Source organism: Eurypyga helias, unplaced genomic scaffold (genome assembly GCF_000690775.1).
Source record: "Eurypyga helias isolate BGI_N326 unplaced genomic scaffold, ASM69077v1 scaffold5749, whole genome shotgun sequence".
Taxonomy (NCBI): Eukaryota; Metazoa; Chordata; class Aves; order Eurypygiformes; family Eurypygidae; genus Eurypyga; species Eurypyga helias.
This window is the reverse complement of record NW_010272676.1, coordinates 1,846-17,023: the sequence shown is the minus strand read 5'-3', so window position 1 is coordinate 17,023 and position 15,178 is coordinate 1,846. Positions and strand designations below refer to the sequence as shown.

At 42.3% G+C, this 15,178-nt stretch overlaps 1 protein-coding gene across 1 annotated transcript in view; it reads right to left on the bottom strand.

Moving 5' to 3' along the window:
* The window catches only part of CPAMD8 (C3 and PZP-like, alpha-2-macroglobulin domain containing 8), a gene marked incomplete at its 5' end in the record, with an annotated part of 50,637 nt that extends 35,675 nt beyond the window's left edge, over window positions 1-14,962 (bottom strand). Inside the window, 17 exon segments of the mRNA XM_010159205.1 lie at window positions 481-623; window positions 2,034-2,195; window positions 2,312-2,461; window positions 2,570-2,742; window positions 4,261-4,450; window positions 6,465-6,593; window positions 6,972-7,142; window positions 7,313-7,540; window positions 8,018-8,126; window positions 8,396-8,480; window positions 9,290-9,403; window positions 9,538-9,592; window positions 10,566-10,583; window positions 11,082-11,134; window positions 11,274-11,439; window positions 13,539-13,561; window positions 14,811-14,962. Coding sequence (XP_010157507.1) covers window positions 481-623; window positions 2,034-2,195; window positions 2,312-2,461; window positions 2,570-2,742; window positions 4,261-4,450; window positions 6,465-6,593; window positions 6,972-7,142; window positions 7,313-7,540; window positions 8,018-8,126; window positions 8,396-8,480; window positions 9,290-9,403; window positions 9,538-9,592; window positions 10,566-10,583; window positions 11,082-11,134; window positions 11,274-11,439; window positions 13,539-13,561; window positions 14,811-14,962 — 2,121 coding nt within the window.
* Between the last annotated feature and the right edge of the window lie 216 nt (window positions 14,963-15,178).

Here is a 15,178-nt window from a genome sequence, read left to right as displayed (position 1 = left end):
TTAACTAACCTCCAAGACTTATTCTGCTAAGAGAGGCCACCAGATGTTCAGAATACAAAGGGAAGGCACCTTCTTGGCTTGCAGCATTAGTCCCAGTACTTCATGACTTTTTCTTCCCTCATTTTGTTTACTTTAAGCACCAGCTGAATAGTCAAAATAATGAGCAACTAAACAAACAAGGGCTAGCTTGCAAATACTGACAAGAAACAACTAACTCACAGAAAACTGAGATATGCAGAGTTTCCAATGACCCTTTTGAAGAATATTACTTTGCATTTTTCCAGAATTAATTAAAATTTCATAGAGTAGCATCAGTTATATTTTTTTTTAGGTCTACCAAGGCAACGGAAGAGTTTCCTCACCACCACCTTGTCTAAACCAAGCAATTTCCTGGAGCATAGAGGGGTAAAACAGCTGAGAAGATAGAAAAAAAATAGCTAAGAGTGTCATAGACAATATGTATGAGAACAAAAACGTTACCTTGGTGCTACTTTAGAATGCATTGTCGCCACCAACGTCCCAGTATGCGGCTGAAAAGCTGGGACAGCCTCATCCGTGTACATGCCTCCATTCTGTCTGTGGTTTAAGCTGACTATATCAGTCATTACAACCAAGCCAGTTTCCTAGACAATAAAAATGAAGAGCACAAAACAAAAACCAGCAAGAACAAAAAAAAAAAAAAAAAAAAAAGAGAAAAGAACAGAAGAATTAAACATGTACCAATAAGAACTTCCCTGAATAGAATCCCCCAACTCTATTGCAACATTTATGGGGTAAATTTCAATTGAAGTGGCTCGAGGATTTTTTAAAACTTCATATAAAAATGACTGTTAATGTGAAAATACACAGGCACTTTATAGGCAAAGGTTTTACGAGGAAGCCCTGGTTTGCTTGGAAACGCATTTAAACCAGTATCTAACATTACTGGGCATGTGTAACTGTCAAGCAGCTACAGGTGAAAAATTATTACACATATTTTTCCCCTAGAATATTACATTACAGCTTTTTACCCTTCCTAAAAGTTTCCAGTGTGTTCTGCGGCAGTTAGCAAGCAGCTCTCACATCAGACATCACCAATTCTGCACTACTGGGAATGCCAAGCAAAATGGAAACTGTCCACACAGCTTCACAGTAAAACTACAGCATTCATAAGAAAGCTGTCTGCCAGTTCTGTCCCCTAAATGCACTTATTCATAGGAGACAGCAGCTCCCAGACACCAAAGGGAGTATGAGCTTTGTTCTCTTTATATGCACACCCAGTTAGTACAACTCAGGTTTACAGCAATGCATACATAACAGCTATCAGCATCTCTCTCTTCCCAAGAGTTTATGCCTCTTGGTGAGAAAAAACAAGCATCAGAGCAAAAACCCCAACAGATCACAGGGAGAGAAGCAGCAGTGACTGCTGCAGCAGAGGACAGCAATGAGGATTTAGAGTTCCTGAATAAGAGATTGAGGCATTGGGGGAGTGTGGGGAAGCCTATACACAATAGAACAATTTAGCTAAAATTGCAGAAAGGACAAAGAAGGATGAGGCACAGGATCGGGGTAACCTGATCAAGAATACCAGGAAAATATTACTGCTCTTTCACACAGATGGCCACAGAAGCTGGCAGAACTGGGGCAGAAGTTCAAAGGATTTCTGAAGGGTAGTCTAAAAGGGAAAAGGCTGTAAGGAAAGACTCGTGTTCCACCTTCCTTCCCTGTCAGAGTAACTGCACAAGAGATCTGCACGCTTACCCATGCCTGTAAGAACCTTCTGGTTCCCTGTCTGATTCTCCAGAGCATCAGCATGAACTCCTTCACCCAACAGGATATCTGGCCCTCTCCTCAAGACTGGCCAAAATCAAAGCACGTTTCTCCAATATCTTTGCTGGAACAGTGTACACTCAATTCTCAGAAACTTTTCAGCCTACCCCCTGGAGAAACAGCTCCGATGTGAAAAAAGTAACTGCCTATGGAGCTGAAAATTATCCTGCAAACATGAAAGAAAGAAAGACACCCCACAGAGAAGTGAGGCTGATTCTTCCTACTGTAAACGCGAAGCGAGCATCCTTGGTGATGTCCCAGTGCCAGGGAAAGACAGAAGATCTACGGCGTCTACGCGAGGACATGCCTGGCCACCAGAAGTGCCCTTCTTCCTTCGGAGCTCCAAAAGCATCAGATACATCATATTCTGCAAGCTCTTGAAAAACCTGCAGGGAAAGGGAAGAGACCGCTATCCGTAGGTATAAGAGCTACTCAGTAAAGGTAAAATGCAGATAGCATTATTAAGAAAAAGACATCAGTGCCTTAAACTTCCTCCTTTTACCTGACTGGCTGTCAGCTGAAAACCTGTCTTCAGCAAGTAGATGCTCTTATCCACAGTGGCAATGCAGACGCAGCTTGATTTTGCAGCTCTGACCTTGATGTTCACAACATCACCAGGTCTGGTCTCATTTGCCGAGAGCGCCACTGAAACCTAGGAATTTAACGTTAAACCCCATCATCTCGACTCATAATCAGCAGGCAAAATACAAAGAGTAACAAGACACCACCCCTTCCTCTCCACGAGCTACACTGCCAATACCTGATTTTCAAAGGAGGAGTTCACAGCGAACTGCAGGCTGTCCGTGACGCCTTCTCCGTTCTCCCTGACGTAATACACCAGGAGACGGCCCAAGGGAGCCATGCTGTGAACTACTGAGAACCGGAGGAATGTCATGCAGACTTCAACCTCTGCTGCAGGGATACTGGTAGGTGCTAAAAATTAAGTTGTAAAAACGACACCATCATTTATCAAAACCACTCTCTTCCTGCCTCATCCAAAATGCTGCGATGCACAGAACTCATAGCATAGAATGGTTTGGGTTGGAAGGGGCCTTAAAGATCATCCAGTTCCAACCCCCCTGCCATGGGCAGGGACACCCTCCACCAGACCAGGTTGCTCCAAGCCTCATCCAGCCTGGCCTTGGACACTTCCAGGGATGGGGCATCCAGAGTTTCTCTGGGCAACCTGTCCCAGTACCTCCCCACCCTCCCCGGGAAGAACTTCTTCCTGATATCTAATCTAAACTCTCCACTCAGGACTTCCCTTTGCCAAGAACATCCTTCCCTCATTCCCATTGCACACATTCTTAATGAAGTCACAATCTTTTCCCTTCCTTTTTCTTTTCCTTATGTAAGCTGATAGGTAATTAGCACCCATAATACAATGAGCAGTATGGAGAAGGTGGGTAAAGAATGACTGCTCAGTGTTTTTCCTGACAAAAAAATCAAGGAAATATACAATTAAGTTATCAATCATTTAAAATTAACAGAAAAGGGTCTCTATTGCTGCAGAACACTGCTGAGAGGAAAAAGCATAAATGGGTTTGAAAAAGCATTATACAGTTCATAGAGCATCATTTCACTAGCAGCAGTTAAACAGAATCACAGAATGGTTTGGGTTGGAAAGGACCTTAAAGACCATCCAGTTCCAACCCCCCTGCCATGGGCAGGGGACATCTTTTGCTATATCAGGTTGCTCAAAGCCTCATCCATCCTGGCCTTGAACACTTCCAATGAAGGAGCAACCCCAAAGTCTGTGGGCAGCCTGTACATACAAGACCTCAGAACCATCTTCAGTGCAGCCAGTTACGATGAATTCTTAAACCATCGATGACCAGAAGCTGGGTGGGTACATCTGGGGGAGTTTCTTCTAGTTTTCCCCTACAGTGTTACTAGGGTAGGCAGGCTTTTCCTTTTGTAGCTGTTGTACGCATCTTCCCAAGCACACCATTCTTCATGCCCCTGTTCCCGGAATTCACCAAATTTGTATCTCTATGTTACTCCTTGTACAGACTAGGAGCCCACACTCCATTTCCCCTCTCCATGCTAACTGCATGATCTCCTCCTTCAGCCTGACCCATGCCAACAGTCCATTTAACGTCTTCTTCCTAGTTTAAGCTCAACCAGTTTAGTAAATTGCCCCAGCCCATCATACACTTTCCCACCACTCAGCTGATCCCAAGCCAAGCATGAGAAAGACTAGAGTTTTCCTAACAGAGGAAGAGTACAAGAAGACTGGAGAAAACTCTCCAAGGGTTATCCCTCTGGGAGACATTTATCTTTTTTCTATATGACTGTGTGCAATGGGCATCATTATTTTTCTTGCACAAAACTATTCTATGCCCTTTAAGGAGCATCAATTTTTTTTTTTTTTAAAGGGGATACTTTGGTTTGCAGGAAGGTGTTTTTCCCTGAAAATAGGGAAAAATTTGCCTCTCTGATGCTTGCTACCTGTTCCTGGGAAGCGTGTGATGTCAACGTTCTTCTCAAAGGGAAAGGCGGCTCTTTTGCTCCTCTGCTGGGTGATGTTACTGGGCTGCAGTCCTGAAAGGACAATGTTGCCTCTCGATGCCACTTCATAATGTAGAGTGAAGTTGCAAGGACACGTGGACTTCACTGCAATCCAAGCCTCCTCTCCTACCTGCACCCAGAGACAGCAAAGCAGATCTGGTCTGTTAGGATGCATGTTTTTTACTTATAAAGCACGGAAATCTGTTTGGGTTTCAGTCCACAAGAGATGTGACCCCTCTAAGAAATGTATGCATTGAAAATGTGTTATATTAGCACTCTTTTCATGGCCCTTTCACAGTAAAAAAGGGCCTGTGTTCAGCTCTTCCCTCCCTGCAAGTCTAACAGGAGAATGGACTGGGGGTTGTATGCATTAATGAAAACAATAAAGGAATCTCTGGAATCCTGAAAGTTAAGCCTTTTGGCACAGAGCAGCTGTCAGAATTGGTTGAATTTTAGACACCCCTTCAGTAGCCCAGCCCAAAAGAGATTGTGGGGGGTGGGAAGAGATGGGCGTTGGATAGTCTTTGCAGTTTAATTGAGATTATACAGAGTGATTGCTTTCATACGGCAAATACGTATTCAAACATAGCCGATGTGGCATGAAATTACTGGGAATAGATCTGGGGGAAAATGCTTTCAAATTACACAAGTCTTGATATTAATTTGCAAGTCTGGCACCTAAGGAGCTGTCAAACAAACAAAGAAATGAGGAAGGAGCTTCTTTTTTCTGGGTAAACTCATCTGATGCCTGGAACAGGCTACGGAGCAGCACGCTGACTCCCTGCACTTTTTGTGTGCTGTACTTGCTAAGGACTGAATACCCTGGAGACGAAACCCCCCAGATACAGCTAAGAGAACAGACATCGGTGCTCAGCCACGGGATTAGGACTGGGTCATGTTTGGCTGAGTAATAAGCTTTCTGTGGAGCAGCCGACTTTTCTAGGAACACAAACTTCTTACTTCTGGGAAATGAGGAGCAGCTAACACTTGTATTAAGTAGGTTTTCTTCAAACACTTCCACTCCTGATCCTCCTGCCATTTATAGCATAGCAGTGCCCAACTACGACGGTTAAGACGGAATAGCAGTGTTAAATCTCAATGAAATATTTGGAAAAAACCCTTTTCTTCAGCTCTAAAAATGTTGCCAGAATGTACATATGGCACAGACCAAAGTGGCAAGGACTTGAATACAAGGAGCTGCTAATGGTTAAACACAGAGAATGCCACAGAGTCCAAGAAGTGCCTCGTGACATTAAATATTTGAAGTATTAAGAATTCCCCAGTGCAAATGATGAAACAATTCATTTAAAAATGAATGTAGCTAATTGGAACACCCAGTAAGAGCTGGCAAAGCAGGGAAACAGTTCCCACATCAGCTGGTCATCCAACTCCTAGCTTTCCCACAGCAGAATTAGTTCTAATCAGGTTATAATAAGAACAATGTGTTCAGATTAGCAGTGTATAATCCCCTTTCCATACCTCAGGAAACTTGTAAAAGATTAATTAGCCATTAAACTACCATGAAATGCAATGATAAAAGAAAAAAGCACTCTTACTTGGCTACAAAGAGTCTGAAACCAACCTGACTGATCTGCTGATAACAGAAACCTAAGTGTGTTGTATTGCCAAAACCCACCTCCCCCCCCAAGCAATACACAGTCCCTTCAGAGCATCATCTTGGGTCAAGAACAAACCCTAAACAACTCTCAGTAAAACAGGAATCACGGTTAAACCATATGGCTCTTTTAGGAAAGAGATCACAACAACTTTTACATGGAAGGACTACATTTTTAGGGAGGCTCCAACAAAAACTACAAAAGAAGACAAAAGCACTATGTTCGTAGTTCGATAACTGGAAGACTAAACAGATGCAGCTGAGATTTAAATGAGAAATTCTACTGAGACTACACAGCCCTAATTTGAATGAGATGCTGCGCATAGTATCCAAGGCACTTTGCCTAGAACTGCCTGCAGCCCACACGGAACAATTGGTGGCTGAAGTGCAGCTACTTCAACCTTTGTAGTGGAAACAATAACAGTCCAGGGTCCCAGAAACAGAAATGGCTAGAAATATGTAATTAGAACAAAGTACTTTAAGCCAAGAAATACAGTTGTTGCCATGATGGGATATGAAGCCAACATACCTGGAAAGGTTTATCTGGTGCCTGAAGCTGGATGTGACACTTGCTGGGCGAGTACCAGCTACTGATGGACAAGTAGTTTGGTAGATATTGATCCCCAGACGGTTTCCCATCAATCGCTGTCACTTTGGTCTTAACAAAAGTTACATCTGAATGTTACGCATGCACAGACAGCCTGCTGCGTACACTCTTCTTACACTGCACCCCCACCTCCCACTTTATACGTCCCAGCTGTTCATCTCCTGTCATCTTTACATAGCAACAGTACTCTCCAAATATTAGACCCCTACTACTGTGTTAAATTGTACTTGCAGAAGCATCTTTTCATGATGGTTATCAGCGTCAGTTCTATTGGCAGCAAGAAACAAAGCACGTGTTTGCTGCATTGAAACCAAGAAGTTGAAGCTAAAAGGCACTGATTTCCTGTTTGTAGCACTGATTTATAAAGTGCAGGTTTGACAAGATTAGTTACATTAAAGCCCACTAATCCTATAAAGAGCTTTCACCCACCTCCAGCCAGACGTATTGGGCAGCCGTAGGGATGGAGGGGATTTCAAACTCCACCAGGCCATTTCTGGACACCAGTTCACTTGTATAAACGTTGTCCTTTGGTGTGAGTTCAGCTTTAATTCGGACAGTGACTCTGTCAGCTGGACTTCCATCAGGGTAAGTGACTTCTACCTACATAGTGTTTCATTTATAGAACAACGGGTTTTACGTTATAGGCAACTCCAGTCCATGACAGAAACAGCAGGTGGGAAAAACAGACCAGAACACGGTGTAACATCCTGGGATCAGGTCAGCATAACTCAATATCAGCCACTTGTCGGTGTCTCTACTTTCAATCTTACCTTTCCTTTGTAAGGCAGTCCTGGTTTGAACTGTTTTCTGGTGTCCCTGGAGTACTTGATATCAATCAGCTGTTTCTGAACGGGTGTTGAGTCATCAAACGTAACCTGCTTGCTCCCATCAGAGCTGATCACTGTGGCCCAGATATTGACTGTGCCTCGAAAATGTTCCGGAACATCAGCTGGCATCATGTCTTTCACGCACACATCGAAAACAGCAGAGCCATCAATCTAGAAAGTGTGGTGGGGAACGGAATCATAAATTTGCATTCACATTCAAAAAGGGTGGGGTCTAGAAGCCAAGTCTAAAGTGCCAGCACTTGAGAGGAGTTGGCAGCAGCATTTTTAAAAGATGTGGAGTGGAGGGAATTAATTGGGGAGTGGGTGAAGGAAGGAGGAAAGAAAGTTCATTTTCCTCTCTTATCCACAGTCTGGACCTAGTTCTGTCACAGTCCCTCATTCCCATGTTCTCCCTCAATCCCATATGCTCTAAAACCAGATTAATACAATGCCAACAAATTCTCATCCCCCCAAATTATAAACATACCATATAAAAATATGCAATATTTTAATTATCTGGACCTAATTATTACATTTATTCATTTATTTTCTGATCTCCCATCAGTAACATAAAACAGAGCTGTGGTATTAATGTCAGAGAGCACAGACCAGGCCTTTCATCGCAGCTGACTCGATGGTCTCCCTCACCTGGGTGGTCTTGAGCAGAGGGTGTCCCACTTCATGCCTGTAGTACCCTACGCCGTTTATGGTCATATTGACAATTAACTTCCCTGTCACTGGTTTTCCAAATGTATATCTGAAATGGGAATATGATCATGAATAACTTTCAGTTGTTTTTTCAAGGCAAGTTGCATGTGACCTGCACATCCAGAAAACCGGAAAAAAATAGCCCAGAAGGTTTTCCAGCTTGTTATTGTCAATGTGGTTTATGAGGGCTCTTACACAGGAAAGCTTTTGATGACGACCAGAAATCATCTGAAAAGTCTGCAGCAGATGAGATCCCAGCTCCAGCAACCGCACTACAATCCACAGTAATGAAACTTTATCTGGGGGACACGTTCCTACCTGGCATGGACAGTTCCTTTCTCACACAGTGAAAGGTCACGAATGTAGCGAGGGGGGTCAATCAGCAACTCAAACTTTGGTAATACTACAATGAAAAGAAATACAACAGAATCTTTTCAAGGAGATCTTCTTGTCCAGGTTACAGCAAAAGCGTACACAGCTCTGACATGATCACTGCTTAGGTTGGAGGGTGGCAGTGCAGTGAACACCAGACAGGACAGCACTCAGCAGAGAATGAACCAACAAAAGTAGGAAACCAAGACCATCCTGGCCTTAGCAGAACACCCTTAGACTCTGCCTTCTTTTCAGAGGGATCGGTGTTGTAGCATTTGAACCCAAGGTTTTTCTCTTGGATACATGGTAAATACCACAGATCACTACTGACTCCTCCACAACATGTCGGGAATAGAGCTGAGATATTAGCAGTTATCAGCATCTATAAATAGTTGTGTGATCAGGTCAGATGTCACTGATGGTGTGCTGGGTGTAACGATGCCCACCTTTCATCAAATAGACCGTAAAGTTGGGGTGTTGGGGTGGGTAGCAAAAAAAGGGATTCAGAATTCCAAGGAGGGCTCTGGGAAAGGAAGGAAAGCACTGACAGATTGAGAGCATCTTGAAGAGTTTTCCAAAGCAAAATTAGATCTTTGTTACATTAATAAATCATGCAATATGACATTCCACATCAGGGTCTTCACTCTATGAAGTGTGGAGGGCTTGGTTAAACTGCAATGTCTATGTCCCTGAAGTACACGGCCTCTAAAGAATTTTTCCTCATGACATTTTAAATGCATTATTTCTCAGGAGTTTCATCTCAAATAAAACATTTCATAATGGTTTGTTCTTCCAGATGCACTTGGGTTATAGTCAAAAGTTGATTTGGATACAACTCACCATACTTCTGAACTTCAAAGGATTTGTTGTATGTGTGCCCCTGCATTTCAGCAAAGATGAGCCATTCACCAAACACTGGCTGATCAGACAAAGGAAAAGTCATATTTACAATGCCTGAAAAAGGAGACAACATACTGTGGGCTCTGTGTCACTCATCAGCCCTTCTCAAGGCTTATTGAACAAAACTCAGTATAAGCAGAAGCAAAGGCAAATAATAATACACCGAGAAAAAATAACCTGACACTTACCACAACAAAACGGCTTCAAATTGCTCCACTCTATCATACGAGACCCCCGAGGATCCTGCACAGTGATTTAGGAATGAGAAACATCACAGTGAAAATGAATATCACTAAAACATTTAACTCAGTTTGCAACAAAGAACTCTGTAATATATACACTTCACTAACAGCTCAGATGTAACTGACAGCCGTCCAAAACTTTCGGAAGATACTTTACCAGGGGTATTTGCTTTCTAAAATTCAGTGCTCGTTTAAGGACACCGCTTCTATAACCAATGCACACAAGCAAGCACCGTCAAGCGGCAGATCTTCCACCTATCTTAAGACACCTATTTCGGATGGGATGAACTGGCCTCTGAGGATGCTTTCTTTCTACTCACAAAGGAGCTGCATGACTAGTAAGACAATTTTTAGGTGACAAAGGCAGATGAAATTAATCCCCCGCTTGTTTTGTCAGCATTAAGTCTGTGACTGAATGCAAACAAGAGAAGAGGGTGAATTCTTCTGCTTGCTGACAGCTAAGGAAAACACATGGTTTAAAGAAGAAAAAAAAAAAAAGACTAGACACAGAAGGAACCTCTCATTCACCTCATAAGGAAGAAGACAGGAGCACCCTTTCCTTGCCATGAATTTCTATTGTCCACTATCATAATGTTTGGGTGCAGAGATGAGATTGGCCCTGCTATATCAGCCCAGCCAGATGAAGGATAGGAGTGTGTCTGCATTGAAAAGAAGGGAGAAATTGAGTGGGACTGTTACATTTATAAACCCCAGAGAATCTAGCCAATTCTTCTCAGGCTGAAAAATGGGAATGGATTTCTGAAACTGAAGTAGAAAACAAGTATATTTGTTGGTGATAACAAAAAAGCAAGAGACAAAGATCAGTTAAAGACACAGGGATAGAGATAATTGCATAGGTTACAGTTGGGAATGGCCACAATGGACTTGGAAAGGTACAGACGTGCCTCTTCAGGCTACAAGAATCTCGTGCCTCTACAGGATACATGCTAGATGACTGGCAGGCAGATACTCACCACCACATAAGCTTCAATCTGAAAGAGGAGGAAAAAAAAAAAAAAAAGAATAAAAGGCTTTATGAAACAAAGCTACTTTTCTGCTCCTTGTGATGAACTGCTGAGTCAACATAAACAAGGTATGATGCACAAAGTGACAAAATTTAAACACCCCTTCCTTGGTAAGAGTAGCCTGAGAAACATACAGTTCATTCACACATCTAACTGGAAAAGTAGGTAATGCACAGATATTCACAGTACTAAAGAGACAGCAAGTCTGGGAAAAATTCTGCTAAGTGCTTTGGCATACTTCTGTTGTATTTGCTAGCGCTACAAAAGTGTGCATTCTCCTGCAACTGTAACATGGCCAAATAAATTAAAAAACTAAATTGTGAACAATGACAAGCAATCACAAGATATGCTGAAGTAGGTTAAAAAATCCAAGTATATTTCTGCATAAATATACATTAGAATAAAACACGGGTTGACAGGTATTCCATCTTATTATACAGTGTGTAAGAAAACAGGTTTCTTTACCCTGTCATTGACTGGTCTCAAGTCAGATGTCACCATAAAGAGGTTTATCAGCACTAAAAAAGGAAAAGAGGAAACTCATTAGTCATCACAGCTGACACTGAACAGAACATCTCATTTTAGAATCTACCCTTGAAAACCAGTTCTGCTTGAAAGCAGCCCTAGCATCTGGCAAGTTCTCCATGGTCACTTTACCTTTCTGCTTGGGTTTATAGACAGGTTTGTCAGTCTGGATGAACACTGACGATCCTTTGCTGTCAATGGTTACGGTGGTATAGTTGTGGAAAATGTAGCCTTCCTCTGCTAGATGTCGGTTGCCCCAAACTTTTAGATGTGCTTGTCCACGAAGCCCTGAAGGCACCTAGAAAACAGGCCAAGAGGTGAGGAAGACAGAAAAGCCTTTGAGCTTTCTGGGGAAGATAATTGATACTGAAGCAAGCAAAGAGCAACCACCTGCTGCATTTCAGTGTAACTATGTGTTAGTAATAAAAAGAAAATGAAGAACATACTAGGCCTTTTACAATGTCTAAACTTCAAAGGGGACAAAGTCACACTAAAAAACACAGCAGGAAATTCTCCTCTACCCTTTCTTTATCACTCAAGCAAAGCGGTATTTGATCTACATGTGGAGCTTCCATGAAGGAAGGTGTGTTACATGGGGAAATCAACCATGCTCTGAAATGCATGACTCCACCAACAGAGAGGAAAAAAAAAAAACAAAAACCCACCACATAAAAGCCCCAAACAAAACATGCATGCTTGCACATTTTCAACCAGTTGCTCAGAGAAATGAGACTTCTAAAATAATGTCAGATTAAAATGACAAAGTAAAAAAATCTGGTAATCCAGAAATATTATGACAATAGGTCATAATTTGAGAGCACAAAAAAATAAAATACATAAAACTTAAATTGGCAATGCCACTCAGATTTTACTCAATAGTGAGTTACAGACTCTGGTTAATGCATTTCGTAGAATTGCTGATGTTTCCTATGACACAGGACTATATTTTACCTTCTTGAAATGAAGGGAACAGATACAAGGGTACCTGTATATGAGCACAGTAAAGTGCTAAAGGGGAAGGATCAAACCCTTTCCAGACACAGTTTAGCTACTGACAGGACAGAGCAGGATCAACATCAGCCATATCGCAATTACGGAGAAGGCCGAGAAAACTCTGGGGCATGCCACCAAGGCAGAGGAGATCCAGTCAGTCACGACAGACCACCACCAAGCTAGTTAGACATGGTTTGTTCCACCACCTCCTTTACCTCCCATCAGAGGTGGCAACTCCAAAGCGAGTCCTCACTAAGTTAGGGCACCCAACACTTAAAGACTTGTTTCCAGCCCAGCTCCATTTTACCCCCGTTTGAAGTGATAATCTTCCACCACAAATTCCCAAATGTAATACATAACACGCCCCTTCCAGTTCCAAAAGTTTCAATGGTGCTTAATCAACAAGACTGAAAACTCATATTGCTTTGAATTTACGTCCCACTGTTCCAAGATCCAGGAAGAGGGATGAAGACAAAGGTCCTGTACCAGCATGGAAGCACAGCCAAAATATCTCAGAAACTGTGCAAATGACTTCATTTTTCTCTGTACATCATCACTTAGTTCTACCTACAGCATATACTAAATTACTTCTTTCAATGAACAGGGAACTCTGAACCTGGTAGCACTTTGCTCACTCCTTGGCACGAAGAAGGATAACACACACGGTGCAAAGCAGGGGAGATCCTTCACAGGATGTCTTTCTGCTGCTAGAATGACTACCTTTCACTGCAACCCAGATCCCCAGTATCCTAAGGATTCAAATAAAGGCAGACATTGCTTTAAAAAGTGTGCTTTACTAAGGTAAGCACATGTCGTTTCTGGAACCCTCTGCCAGAATTGCATTTAAGTTTATCCTCATCTCACTCCACTACAAATCCTCTTTGGAAATAAGTTGTTCTCCTTCCCTCCATCTCTTCAGTGTGGGTAAGCTTCATTTTATGGACTATGCTGATGGCAAAAATATGACTAACATCAAAAGCGAAAACCTAGACAAAACTGGTGAAAGCCTGTTTTGAAATAACACAGTAGTACCAGAATAACTAGCAGGGACCCGATGTTCAATAATCTGCCATTTCTATGGATTTCTGTGCTCTGCCCAATGCTCCGCGTCACTCACACAGCACCGTTCGCTGCCATGCTTATAAAATAATCACAACATAGAACTTGATGTTGAGGAATGAGCCACAGATTCAGCCATCGGTTTTCTTCAGTGGTGTAAGGGCCTGACAGAGAGCCGTGAGGGATTAAGCTTTGTTCTTTTCACTCTCCACGCTTCCTCTTCCAAAGGTTGCTTCCTCCTTAGCGTGGGCACCAGCATGAGACCTATATTTGTGCCGCAGCTGCTCAGAGAGCAATGCCTGATGTGGTTTTCACCAAAAACATCTTAAAATAATTGACACTCACCTTCAGTTTAATTGTCCCTTTATCTAAAATGAGAGAGAGAGAGAGAGAGAGAGAGAGAGTTATTGTTCTCAAGGTAAGGTACCAACATTTTAGACATTTGCAGCTGAGTGAAAGGAGACCCCATGTCACAGAGCTGCCAACTGCAATACCCCTTCATTAGGGCTTCACCTGAATTCATTCTCCTGCACTGTGTAAAACAATCAGTAGGATGACCAAGTTGGACCAAGTAGAGTTCTCCAAAATAAGCTTGGTCGACATTTATTTACAATTTTTGCACAAGGGAAACTGCAAAGTGCTCTATGGCTAAAGAGTATCACCAAGGCTGAGGTTTGAGCACCAGGACATCCTACAGAAGTACTTTGCTGTGAAAAGGACCCGGCCTCTTTTGGGACTTGAATAATTCTCATGACAAACAGACACAGAATCTATTTTGACTGCTGGATACTACCATACCAAAGATTTCTCTTTAGCATGTGTTGTCCACATGTGTAAGCATCAACCCCTTTGAATTACTTAGCAATTGTCAGCCAATTTCAAAGACAACAAGGGGAGGGTCAAACCACAGACAATCAGGACCAAGAAAGGAAATGGCTTTTATATAACTCCCAGTTTTTATACTCAAAAGGGTTAAAACATGATGGTTAGAGAAACCTGATTGCCTGAACCTTGTCTACGTCACAGCTTACACCACCAGCAGCAGTGGTGGAACAGCACGACTGGACTTATTTTCACCAACGTAAATTCACTCAGTATTAAGTTGGACATGATCAAAACACTTTTTGTCCTTACACGCAGGACAGAGAGGTACCTGTCTTAGATTTTAAAGACCTGTCCAACTGCACAAATATTAGCACCTCTCTCAGCAATGCTCAGTCCTCAAGACTGGGAGACTGCATTTCCAGCACTCTATTTAAAACAAGGCTAGAAAATTATGATGATGGTGTAGTTTTTGTATTTTTCTTTAAAGCCAACTTATAGAGCTCCCCAGTGTCAAACATTCAGGTTTCAAAAGGAAAGACAAAACTTCTGAATATCAGTTATCTAGGGTCTCTGCATATCTTGGTGTTCCAAAATTATCAGTCTTAGATGTCTGAAATCATACATCAAAACCACACTAGCGCAATCAGCTGAGAACATTTAGTCAGTGAATTAAATCTTAGGTTGATTCCAGCTCCATTATCACCTAAAGCAATTAGAGAGAAGATACTGATGTGCTCCCACAGCACCTCAACTCATCAACTAGTTCTCAAGTTCAGAACTACCGGAACTTACCCAGAACTGTTCCGTGGCCTCGTGACACAGTTTCTCCTTTGACTACTAACTGAATCTGGACTGTTGTCTCCTTGACAGAGTTAAAGATGGTTACGCTTATAGCTTCCTCAACACCAGATCGGAAAACAGAAGGTGCTGCAATCAAATAGCCCCTGAGGAGCAAAATTGGAAGTGGACGGTCAAGAACAACAGTAAGGGCGTGATCTTTATTTGTAAGCCACTTCATGTATAACAAAAAGAAAAGAACAGACTACACTCCAACGTATTTGACCCTGTAGGGTCACCTCTGTGATGACCAGCAGTCTAGGCTTGTACCTAATGTGCATAAAATGAACACAGAATGCACATAGAAACAAACAGACTCTAAG